Consider the following 13,446-nt stretch of genomic DNA (forward strand, 5'->3'; position numbering starts at 1 on the left):
CACCCCCACAGGATTCCCGAGGGACACGGTCAATGCCTTTTCCAAGTCCACAAACACATGTAGACTGGTTGGGCAAACTCCCATGCACCCTCCAGGACCTGCTAAGGGTGAAGAGCTGGTCCACTGTTCCGCGACCAGGACTAAAACCACACTGTTCCTCCTGAATCCGAGGTTCACTATCCGACGGACCCTCCTCTCCAGAACCCCGAATAGACTTTTCCAGGGAGGCTGAGGAGTGTGATCCCTCTATAGTTGGAACACACCCTCCGTCCCCTTTTAAAGAGGGGACCACCACCCGGTCTGCCAATCCAGAGGCACTGTCCCGATGTCCATGCGATGTTGCAGAGACGTGTCAACCAAGACAGTCCTACAACATCCAGAGCCTTAAGGAACTCCGGCGATCTCATCCACCCCGGGCCCTGCCACCAAGGAGTTTTTGACCACCTCGGTGACTTCAGTCCCAGAGATGGGAGAGCCCACCTCAGAGTCCCCAGGCTCTGCTTCCTCATTGGAAGGCATGTTAGTGGGATTGAGGAGGTCTTGAAGTACTCCCCCACCGACCCACAACGCCCGAGTCAGGTCAGCAGCGCACCATCCCCACCATATACGGTGTTGACACTGCACTGCTTCCCTCCTGAGACGCGGACGGTGGACCAGAATCTCCTCGGCCGTCCAAAGTCGCTCTCCATGGCCTCTCCAAACTCCTCCCATGCCCGAGGTTTTGCCTCAGCAACAACCGAAGCCGCATTCCGCTTGGCCTGCCGGTACCTATCAGCTGCCTCCAGAGACCCACAGGACAAAAAGTCCTATTGGACTCCTTCTTCAGCTTGACGGCATCCCTCACCGCCGTGTCCACCAACGGGTTGGGGATTGCCGCCGACAGGCACCACCACCTTGCGGCCACAGCTCCGTCAGCCGCCTCAACAATAGAGGCACGGAACATGGCCCATTCGACTCAATGTCCCCACCTCCCTCGGACGTGGTTGAAGTTCTGCCGAGGTGGGAGTTGAAGCTACTTCTGACAGGGGACTCTGCCAGCCGCTCCCAGCAGACCCTCACAACACGCTTGGGCCTACCAGGTCTGACCGCATCTTCCCCACCATCGAAGCCAACTCACCACCAGGTGGTGATCAGTTGACAGCTCCCCTCTCTTCACCCGAGTGTCCAAGACATATGACCGCAAGTCCGACACAACCACAAAGTCGATCATCGAACTGAGGCCTAGGGTGTCCTGGTGCCAAGTGCACATATGAACACCCTTATGCTTGAACATGGTGTTCGTTATGGACAATCCGTGGCGAGCACAGAAGTCCAATAACAAAACGCCGCTCGGGTTCAGATCGGGGGGACCATTTCTCCCAATCACGCCCTTCCAGGTCTCACTGTCATTGCCCACGTGGGCATTGAAGTCTCCCAGCAAAACGAGGGAATCCCCAGAAGGTATGCCCTCTAGCACTCCCTCCAGAGACTCCAAAAAAGGTGGATACTCCAAACTGCTGTTCGGCGCATACGCACAAACAACAGTCAGGACCCTTCCCCCACCCGGCGGAGGGAGGCCACCCTCTCGCCCACCGGGTAAACCCCAACGCACAGGCTCCAAGTCGGGGAGCAATAAGTATGCCCACACCTGCTCGGCGCCTCTCACCGGGGGCAACTCCAGAGTGGTAGAGAGTCCAGCCCCTCTCAAGGAGATTGGTTCCAGAGTCCAAGCTGTGTGTCGAGGTGAGTCAGACTATATCTAGCCGGAACCTCTCGACCTCGCGCACTAGCTCAGGCTACCTTGCGATTCAGTGCAATAAATACAAACCTGTTTTTTTTTTTTTTTTTTTTTTATCTGAGCAAGTTACAAGAGGTTGTTGAGTATCCATATCTCGCAGAAAATTTTTGTTTGATTCTGACCTTACTCTCGCTACTTAAGTACTATGTCTACGCATAGACATACATGTTTCTGTACTCAATCCGTTTTTCTGTTCTGCAAACATTACCTTGGTCTTAGTCTGTAAATGAGAGGACTAATGATGAATACAGAATATCTTTCCATATCATTATTTACTCCTTCAATTTTGCTTTGCTTTTTCGGTTATGTATGGATTGTGCCCATTGTAAATTGACTGTTTTGCAAATTTTTCATCAAATTTTTTGGATGCACTCTGTAAGCCACCTTTTATTGTATGCTTCCAAAGTTTTATCAGTCTCTTTAGTTCAGATGAGGATGCCTTTTCTAGCTTTACGTTTAAAACTTTACATACAACAACACACATTTTACCAGTGTTCAACATAGACGTATTTCCTTGGCTTGCTCAGGAGATCAGTTGACATACAGAGCTGGTGTTTAATGGGAATCACATTTTTCAAATTAGCAGCATTTCCACCTCAGTGATCTTGGGTATATACTACCTATTAAACTACACTGCCCTCTGCATTTTAACCATCGGGTTTTTAGTCTGTTTGAGGTGGCCATGGCAAAAGATTTTTTTTTTTCTTTTTTTCTTGTTTTGATTTGAGTAAATCATTTTGGATGATTTTGATCAAGGTGCCTAAAATCTGTTATTCTGGAGGGTCCAGCTTTGACCACGTCACTGCTTTTTGGCAGGTTTTCAGTGTTTCTGGAGGAACTCATGAGCTTAGTGTTCTTAAAGGGGAGCAGTCACATTTTCATATATCATAATAGCAAAAACACTCTTTCATATGGGATCTTTGAAATCTCGTGGTATATAACAATGTAGCAGTTTTGTAAAAATCGGCAGAAAACGTTTGACCAGTGATGTCCCTGGCCTAGTATTGAGCAGGTGAAAGAAATCCTATCTCTAGAATTAACACAAATGTATTGCCAACATGGCCAGTCCATCCTCTTAACATCAACTTACATGTACCAACATCATAGTATTCAGAGTTCAACATGAATTCAGACTTTGTATTGAAGAAGGAAGAAGGATGTAGGTGAAGCAAGTGGTCCTTGAGAAATGCAGTCTGAAACATTTTCCAGAGGGAGTTAAAGTACCAGGACTAAAAGTGTCTGAAAACGTTTTTGTGGCACTTTTAGAGATTATGTCCTAGGTACGAGTATCAGTTCATTTTGAACTTGAATATTGCCCTACTAGTTGCATGTGATATACTTACCGATTTAATACATCCATAATTTTTTTTTGATATCCTGTGGTCATTTTCACTTTTGATATGTCAGTTTCTTTGGATTTCGCCAAAGTAATACAGAACACAACAATTTCGTATGTGTCTTCTCTTTTTTGTACTGCAGTACAATAGGATATACAAACTACTTAATTTAACTTTTTTTTTTACCTTTAACAATACTATTTCTTGTTTTAAAAGATTTGCTTTCAACACATTTTATTCAAACCATTGTAAATGTAAACTGTACTTCATTCGCTGTGCCCTTTTTTAAGTCAGTAATTCTTAACCTTAATGTACAATGCTGCTTTAAAATTGCTTTTGTAAATAAAATATATACTTGATATTTGTGTCATTGCTAAAGGTAATGGAAGAGGAGGAGAATCAATATATGGTGGATATTTTGAAGGTAAGAATTATTTTCAGTATTATTAAAAAGGTTATTAAAAGTCCTTGGTAAAATAAAAGTGAATTGCTCAGTCCCTTTCAGAATTGTTTTAAAAAAAAAAACAAAAAAAAAAACCCTCTGCTTTCAGCTTCAGTTCTTCTGCATGAAGCTAATGCTGCATGGTAAATATAAATGCATGGTTTTGGTATAGTGATACTGTTTGATTGTTTTATTTCCTCTTAAGATCAACACAAGGAGAGAGTCTTTAAGTTAAAGGATTTTTTTAGCATGGAGGTTAGGCATTTTTTTAATGAAAGTCCTATCTTCCTGCCTAAAATTTTCAACGTATTCTTTTATTTATAGAGAATGTGGTCTTTTGCAAAATGAAAAGGTAAGAGACACAAAGCTCAGCAACACAATTCAAACATTGTTCCCTTGCACCTTTCCCATCAAGAATAAGTAAAAAAAAATCATAGATGATAAAAAATAATTGATTTTTTAAGTGATTCAATGCTTGGGAAAGTCCCCCCACTCCCCTGCCACCTCCCCACACTTTCACACATGGTAGTGATAGAGTTCAGATAAAACAATATTAATGATACAGTTGTGTACTTCTTTGATAACTTATAAATTAAGGTTATTTGAAGGGTAACCTGTTTTGTTCCATTTAATTATTACATTTTATGAGAATATTCAATTCATTGTTCAGTATTTGTTACCCAGAAGTACAAACTATTTAGTTTGCTTCTTATTTCTTACCTTATAAAGTTTTGTGATTGGTTCATGGTTATTGTTTTTTGTTATTTATTTAGTTTTTATAAAATACATTGTTTTAAGTAATGCATGAAAGATTGTTGTAATATTCCTGCCATAACCTAAACATTATTACTTTATTCAGTATAGGTTCTTGGTCCATAAATGTCTCTTGTTTTTGTCTTGTATATTGTGTATGATTTTGGAAGCCAAATTGATTAGCTTTTCAAAAATGGTTATTAGGTCAATTTTGTTATCTCTATTTGTTTTTGGGTTATTAAATTATTTTTCCATTTATATTTTAAAAACAAGCTTGAAGTTAACCATTTTAAAAACAAAGGTAGGTTCACTAACATGAGAATACTGTTTTTTTTTTTTTGGGGTTGGTAGTATAAGGTAGCTTGAAAGTACAAATTTTGGTTTTTGCTTTCCACCATTTTATAATTTAATTTAAATATTAAGTGATTTCATCATATTCAATATCAAAGAGGGGTTGACTTGATCTTCCTTTCTTCGGACAGATGAAAACTTTGTTCTCAAACATGATCGAGCGTTCCTATTGTCAATGGCAAACAGGGGCAAAGATACAAATGGGTCACAGTTTTTCATGTAAGTATGAATTTGTTCACGCATTTTGGTGTTGGGGGTAATTGCTGCATTTATTGAGGATAATATACTGTATGTTAACCAGTTATACAAGACAGGCATGGGAAAGCAGATTGCATTTGTTACATGTGAAAAACTGTCTAGTCATGATTATTCACTTGATTTAAGTCTCCGTTTCTAATGCAAGTTCAAGCACAGGAATTTTTCCCTCCTTGAACGTATGAGTCTTAAACGATTTTAAACTAAAATGTTTATACGTCATTTTTGCCTGTATTTATACTAAATGTTTAAAGTCTGCTATTTATCTGTATTTTTATTTATTACATTAAAGAATAGGAATTTCAACCAAAAGTTAATTTTAATAATAACCTGCAGAAAAAATGTAATGATCTGCATATGTATTTAGTTATTACAAATTAATGAGAAGTACTTGGTTACTCAGTGAATAGTGGTAAGCCTCATCTTACTTGTGCCCTTGTACATTTCTACACTAGGTGCCTTCTAAATGTAGTTGCACCATCCAAAGACATACTAGCAAGTCTGTAAAAGTTTCTGAATTGACCTGTTTTGAATGTGTAGCTGTGCTTTTTCATTATGCTTACTGTAATTCACAGGTTCCTTGTCCACTGTTTTCTACCTTATTTGTTTGCTATATAACAGCTTAGTTTAATTGTAACTTTACTTTCCTGTATGTCTTGTTGCAGACAGAGCATATATTATTAGGACATTATAACAGTTCTAATGAGAATAGACTGTTCAGCCCACCTATTGCTTTGTATTATAATGTTATTCACTACTTAAAAGAAATAACGTTATGCACTTCAGAATGACATTCTTTTTCATAGATGTTTGTCTAAAAAGTAACTGGTGCAATAAAATGTATTAATTGAAGATGAATTTTATGGTGTAAGGAACCATGTAAGTTAATAAGTGTAAATATTAAACTAATACACATTAGAGTAAATAGTGTGATTGGGGAATGCTGTTCTATTTCACTGCATTCAATTACATAAACATATGATCATTGCCATTTACATTATTTAATAGATTTAAAGGGATGCTTTATTATAAAAATAGTTAATTTTCAATTCCTTTTTAGCTGAAATTATAAAATCCTTCGTGAGAAAAATGCATACATTTCCATTGTTCGAGTTATGCCTTTGCCTATTGTTAGAATACAAGTGTACCTTATTTTATGGATAAGTACACAGTTGCCTTTAAAAAGGCTCTGTGCAATTGTAGTCTAATTACAGCACACAGTTATTGTAGTAATTGTGTAATAATCCACATCTCTCCAAAACGACACCTTACACAAAAAATATATAATATTAATGACTAGGAATAGGTGCTATTTGTGTAACCTTTTTAAGATTTTCATTCTTTAAATTCATATAATTAAAATTAGGAAAATGACGTATTTTGAGTCTTGAGTGTGTTTTTCAGGATTTTTTTTAACCTGATCTCATTTGCTGACAAAATCTGACAGCTAATTTTATCAGTTACTATTGGACCTTTTTGAAAAGGAAAAATATACATTTTATATATCTGGTATTCTGAACTACTTTACTGATTCCTTGATTCAAAGTACTTTCAAAGTACATTAATAATTTTAAATTGTTCGGATGCTGGCATTCCATAATTTTTAGGATTTTTATCACTTTGTGTTTTTGTGCCATTTGATTTGTTAATGTTTTGTGCATGTAGTTTTTTTTTTTTTATTTTAAATACCTCCAAATTTTTTTAATTGCAGTGAATACCTCAAGTTTAAGGTACTATTTTTAGTGCTAGATCTGAGATGTTAGATATAGAAACGGCAATCTGAAAGAAATGAGAGAGAAGCAATTATTACTATTATTTTATTTAACTTTGTTTTAGAGTCAGTTGGCTTTTTTATAATACTGCTTAAATATGTCTGTCTGGTTAAAAGTATTTTGTATATCTGAATGAAGGTTGCATGCATGATTTTCCAAGTATTAAGTCTAGTGACTCTTATCAGTGTACTTCTTAATGCATTAGAAAGTATGTCTTTATTTTGACAAGTTTATGTATTCAGTTTAAATTGTTTCTGATGAATGCTATATAAAAATACAAAAACTTGGACTAATTTTTGTCTAAAAATGTATCACAATTTTTCTCTTGCAATTTTTGTGTAAAATTTTCAGAAACACTCTTACATCCTGCACTTCAAAGGTAAAGTTTTCTTCTAAGGTTGTGCTTATTTTTCATTCTCTCTTTGTGTCTCTGTACAGTAAATGTTTTTAGATTTAAATAGAAATACTGAACTTTCCATAACAGTTTTGAGATGTTCAGCATTGGAGCTTTGTGACACAAAATGTTTTTGAATCAATGTGCTTTTTTTAATCAAAGAGATCAAAAACTAATTCTCTCTTATTTCCCACTTATTCCCATGGTTAGCTAGGATAATCATTGACTTTAGCAGGAGGGAAATTAGGATCTAAATTTTTTTTAATTTTATCAATAGTTAAAATGTATAGTTCTAATGGTGTAAAATCTAAAATTTGGAAGTGTCACAAATATTGTATATCTGATTCAGTGAAGTAAACAAACCTATTGCAAGTTTCAAAAAACAACCAAATCAGTCAATCTTAAGTAAGGACTTTTTGTAAATGGAATTTTGATTTGAGGGTTCAGGTGTTCTGTCTGTTTCTTTCTCTGTGGATTTAATGATAAGGTCTTCTAAAATGATATGAATAACAAAAGTACATTTTTATATACAGCTTATGAGGGGGTGGGGTTCAGTTTTTGATCCAACTCCTTAAAGTATTTCTACAGAATTTAAAAGGCAAAAAAGGAATCTTTTGTCTAGATTTTTTTGTATCCTAAGCTAATACTTTGCTGTTGGTACAGCTGATTTACTTTTGAAATATTCTATTTTTTAATTAATTTTTTTCTGTCTTTTCCTCCCTCCCTTCCTCTCTTTGTCTGTTCTACTCCTCCTTCTCCCCATCTAATTTTTCATCACCATACCTTGAAACACTTCAAAACTTGTAAACCTCTATGTGCTGTCATATCACAGAACAACAAAAACAGCACCTCATCTTGATGGGTAAGACATTTAAATAGTTATTTCTACTTGTCTTCTATTTTGAGCCATAACTTCTTATATAGGTGGTCAGAATCATGGGTGTCCTTGTTCTTCTACTTTTATTTTTTATTTTATATATACAGGTTTTATTAATTAAATTCTCAGAATTTATCATAGGATCTATACCATACCACTGGGTATCATACTACTGGGTATCATAATATCCAGTTTGGAAATCTGATTATTGTTGTTATTACCTGTGCTTTACTCTTTAGGCTCACAGAAGTACTTTGTGGTTTTCCAGTAAGGACATTTTAAACATGAGAATTTTGGCCTTGGAAATCCAACTTTATTGATCATCGGCTTGTTCTGAACCCTGTAATAGTTAGCATTTCTTTAATGTTGGCGGACAGGAAAATTAAAATATAAGCAATATCAACTAGACATTTCTCATGTATTCTGTTTATGTATCCTAGCCTAGGTCTCTTGCACCATCAATATTACTACAGGTAGTCATTGACTTATGACCTAGGCTCTTTATAACCATTTGACTTACAAATGCTACTCTGTCTCACAGACAAATGACAGTTTTTGCCATGCCTGCTCTTTGTGCTGTGACTCCTTCATTTCGATCTCTATTTACTACCTGCAGCACTTTTGACTGTATTCAGTTACATTTGTCTTACAATTACAGGAAAAAAAGGCAATTGACCTCAACACAAAAATGAAAGTGATCAAACCGTATGAGGGAGGAAAAAAGTGAATGATAAAAAAAGGATATAAAACACACAATATGACTTAAGGGACTTCTTATACATTACTATATATACAGTCAGGTTTGAGTACATATACTGGTCTGTCTTATGGTCCAAATCTATTTACAACTGGTCCTTTTGAACCAAATGTGGTCGTAAGTTGATGACTACTTGTATTTGTTCCGTTCCAAAAATCTCCTGCAGGTGATGAGTCTTTTGTAAGGTCTTAACATGCACTATATGAAGCCTAAATCTCCCTGCTTTACTGGTATTTATAGTAGTAGTAGGTAGACCTAGGTGTAAATATTGATTCAACCCCCGATTTTAATCGTTAGTTTTTGTTTAAACAATTCGATATCGATTCTTAGTCTCAAGATTGATCTTGTGAATCTCTATTCCATTCTATTACTATATGTAGATTACAGTATTGCTTATCTTCGTTTTTGGAATTCAATCCAGTAGATGCAGCTAATGTGCCTGTTAAGACTTTCTATGGAAAAAACACTTTCCTAGTCACTTAAAATGGTGTGTCCTCTTTAAATCAAACCATTGTCTTAGACAATTAACGGTTCATTGATAAAGAACAACTGGATAAAGCAAATCCATATGTAAGATGTGCAACTATAGTTAACTATAGTTGTAACACGGCAAAGTTTGAGAAATCATTTATCCCTAGGTCACCCATAAATCTAATCTCAGTCAACATCTAAATGAGCAGAGCCTAATCAATCGACACTGGAGAAAATGGGTAGATCCCAGTTTCCGTTTAATTAATAATTAGTTGCATTGTGCCCAAAAAAAAACATAATCTATAGCAGTTCTCATCTGTAAAGATAAGGGACCCCACATTGAACCTCACTTGGCAAAGCAAACAGGCAATTCTTGGAATTTTCAGAGCAGCCTAAAATACAAAAGTAAGTGTGTGCTCAAAGCATCCAACATGAAGTAGTTCCAGACTAGCTCCATTACCAGTCACGATGGCCGGTTCTGTTTCTTTTATGTTCCATTCATTCAGTGCACTTGTCAAAATGCATTGGGTCTAGATCCTTGTTTTAACATACTTCCTTTTTGTCTCAAGAACTGTTGGGACGCATTTTCTAAACTGATAAATGTGATTGGTACAAGTGAGCAACTGAAGATATGTGTGACCTGTAGAACTATAGATAGACACAAGTCTTCCCACTCTTATCTTTAATTTTTGACAGTTTAGTTGAAAGGTGCATGTCTACAAGGAGATTTATGACACAAATAAGTTATTGAATGACATTTATTATTTAAGAAGCAATATTTGATTATTTTATAATATTATTCACAAGATGATCTACATTGTTGTTGCATTGTATTAAAATAAGGAACCCCCCCTTAATATGTGTAGACTCTGGTGTAGCGATACATATGGTAATTAAATGAATGGCTAATTTTGATTGAGTGCAGTGATGAAAAGCTTTTTTAAGAGCAATAATATTTTGTTCCACAAATACTGATATTAACTGTTCATTACTAATCAAGTATTTCTTCTTAAATGTCATTCAGTGCTTATGCATATGTTATGAAATCACTATGTAGACACCCTTCAAATAAAGCATTACTTAGATTTGTTGCATTATGTTAATGTTCTCTGCATGGTTAAGTCATTTCTAAAAATTCACTACTTCAGATGTCCATGCAAGCCATTTTGGTCAAGATAAAAGAAATGTCAAAACGAATTGGAGCATTGTGAATCAGAATCTAATTGAATCGGGGCATCCAGTTCCGATACCCAGCCCTAGTAGTAATTGATCCCAATTGCCTGGGAAAGTGAGGTCTGCAAAATGAGGGAAAGCAACTTAAAATTAGGTAGAATCAGTCTATAAGTGAGAATTGTGGCTTATTATAAGTGATACAGATAAACTCAACTTTTTATCAGGAAATAATGTGGCAGATGGTGACTCAGACGTCTTGTACCAGTTTGGTACAACTGCTGATTCATGATATGCTATCTCCTAACTAACAGCCTTCAATTTGTTAACCAAAATAATAGGTGGCCATTTGCCAAGACATGGGGTGCCAGCAAGCAGTGGAAAATGCATACTGTATGGAGACAGTAATAATAAAATGGATGTGAGTATAATACCAATAGGAGCTAGAAAAACTAATTTACGAAATCCGAGCTGTGCCTGTGTTGCTCAGAATTAGATGTTTTTTCCCCCCAAAGCTAGCCCTGGATAAATTGCAACTATTCAAACGTTAGGGTAAACTAGTGTATGAGGTGTTCTAGTTGGACTGGTAAATCTGTACAACTTACTCTGTGTCTTTTGGTGCATTAATGCATAGTCTCGTTTAATGAAATATCAAGCAGTCTTTAGAGTATTAGAATGACTAATCAAGAGCTGACTCTGCAGCTGATAGAATTTTTTCTATAGGATGAACTAGTGGTTAGTGTAGGAATTTGTCCAGTACCAGTAAGATTTATTAAAAGCCTGATTCACGTTAGGCCCTCTTACCGAAGCCTGACACCCCCCATGGTCACTTCCTTGTCCAAGACCATCTGAACCCTTACTACAGTTCACCTTTTTATTAACTATTGAAGAGTAAGTAAAAATTACACCCTACTAGTAGGCTTTATGTAGACAGTTATTCAGCAATGAGTTTTATAACAAGTACTTTTTTTCAAAGTACTTTAGTTGTCCACCTTATTTACTTGCCACCGTGCAGTTCAGCTTGCTAGGTGTGAAAAGGATGCTGGTGTGCCAATTGTACTAAGTCAAACAGGGATGAACATCAGGACACCTCACTGGCACTTGAAAAGCTAGACTACTAGATTAGTATTCAAAATAACCATCCATTTAGTGCATAAAAACCAGACTATTATGTTAAAGGACAAGTTATAAAACGGAAAACAAGGACACTCCAGACAATTTCATTGACCATAGCATGTTTTGCACAAGCACAAATAACATGCAGTTCAGTAACATTGACATCCTTCTAGATATTTGTGGTTGTTTGAACATGACACAGTCATTCTTTGCATAGGTGACATTATCTGCATCAGTAAACAATAGTCCACCAACCTTAGCAGTTTTTTAATGTTGTGTGGAAGATGATGCAGTTTTCACTTTAAACTGGTAAGACAAAGTGTGCCTGTCATTGTTTTTGTCATTTTAAATGAACTGTGCATCATCGTTCCACTCTTTCCCTGCTTTAACATGATTTTGCAAAAATAACAGTTACCGAATGAAGGAAGTACATATAGATAGGTGCATGTATGTACCACATAAGAAATGTTCACAAATATGCTTGTGTTCCTCATCTCATGACAGCTTTCTGAGAGTCCACAGAATGCTGCTGAACAGGTTGGAGCTGGATTCACAGCCTGAAGTAATGTGTACATTTGCATTCATGCACGTATATTCCTTACATGTCCTTCTGCATCATCCTGAGCATCATTAATTCAAAAATGTTTGGAAAATAGTTGCAAAACCGCAGGACAAATCAAATGCAGTTCCTTAAGATGTGAAACTTAATGTGTTTAAGCATGGATAGACTGCTTTATCAAATAATACTTAATGATGTGCAAAGTCTTATTAGGGATATTTTGAGGACTTATCATTAAACTAATAATTAACTAAATGACATACAAAAGAGGTCCACTATTGACTAAACGTTAGTTGTTGGACAGTTTATGAAATAAGGGTTACACAACAAGCTTACAAATTTGATCATTATTCATGTGCCCTTGGAACCTTTTGGGTCTGGACTATTGGTGGTCCTGCAGACCAGACACTTTTTCTGAGGTTTCTGTATCATTCAGTGTCTTTGTACTTGAACATTTGTATCACTGCTGTTCACTTTTCAGTTCAATTTAATGGTAGATCTTTGTACACTAGTAGCATTGTGACTGTATTCTATATTTTATATTATTTTTATTTCTTTTTATGATTTTATGTACTGTGCAAAGCATCTTAATCATTAAGAGAGGCAATCAGAGAAGCTGTTCTTGGCAGCTTGTTTGCCTGACAGTTAGCAAGGGACTTCCTTTTGCTAAACAAAAATGCATAGAACACTTTTCAGTAATGTAAAGACGCAGTTTGTGATATGTATTCTCTTCACCATTAAAATAAATTCTTACACACACTGCATAAATCACACCTTTTCTGAGAGATTTAATTCTTATTTTGTATTATAATGTTTTACTTTTTAACGACTAAAAGTTATTGATCAAAGTGAGTCAACTGTAAATTATGAATTGTAATCAAAATATGAATTATTAATGTAAAACAATTTTTAAACCACATTTTCTATGTAAAAATAGCAAATACTGCTGTTCATAACGAATATTATGGATCTCTCTAAGTAATTATTTCAGAGTGGTTATTTCATTAATGACTTCTAAAAAATAATACATTTTATATGTAAAATGTTATTCAATGAATGAAATACTGCTTTGTTTTATCTGTTAACAATGTGCATGTAGTTTTATATTTATTATACCATGGACTGTGATCAAATAATTACAGACATGTGCATGTATAGTAGAACGTTTTGAATTTATTATCACCATTGAAAAAATTTGGATATCCGCTGTGTCGTAGGTTTTCCACCTAAATGATCAATTTATTGAGATGAAAAACTAAACATCAAAATATATTGTAATAAGATATGTAATATTTTAAATTAAATGGTAATGCAGAAACTAGCATAATAACAAATGATGAAAGACACTAGTAATCTGTTATATTGTTGTCAAATATGTTTTGGATTTTTTTTTTAATTGGTCATTTGTTTTCTCT

General features: G+C 35.7%; 1 protein-coding gene across 9 annotated transcripts in view; it reads left to right on the forward strand.

Annotated features, from left to right (window-relative positions):
• Positions 1-13,446, forward strand: part of nktr (natural killer cell triggering receptor) — a 53,264-nt gene that overhangs the window by 19,077 nt on the left and 20,741 nt on the right. For 6 of the 9 annotated variants that reach the window (XM_039753686.1, XM_039753687.1, XM_039753688.1 and 3 more), the window contains exons 5-7: positions 3,494-3,538; positions 4,792-4,879; positions 7,914-7,943. In XM_039753686.1, the coding sequence (XP_039609620.1) occupies positions 3,494-3,538; positions 4,792-4,879; positions 7,914-7,943 (163 nt within the window). The other 3 variants (XM_039753691.1, XM_039753693.1, XM_039753692.1) reach the window with 3 other exon arrangements.

The sequence above is a fragment of the Polypterus senegalus genome, chromosome 5, assembly GCF_016835505.1.
Source record: "Polypterus senegalus isolate Bchr_013 chromosome 5, ASM1683550v1, whole genome shotgun sequence".
In the NCBI taxonomy this organism is placed as follows: Eukaryota; Metazoa; Chordata; class Cladistia; order Polypteriformes; family Polypteridae; genus Polypterus; species Polypterus senegalus.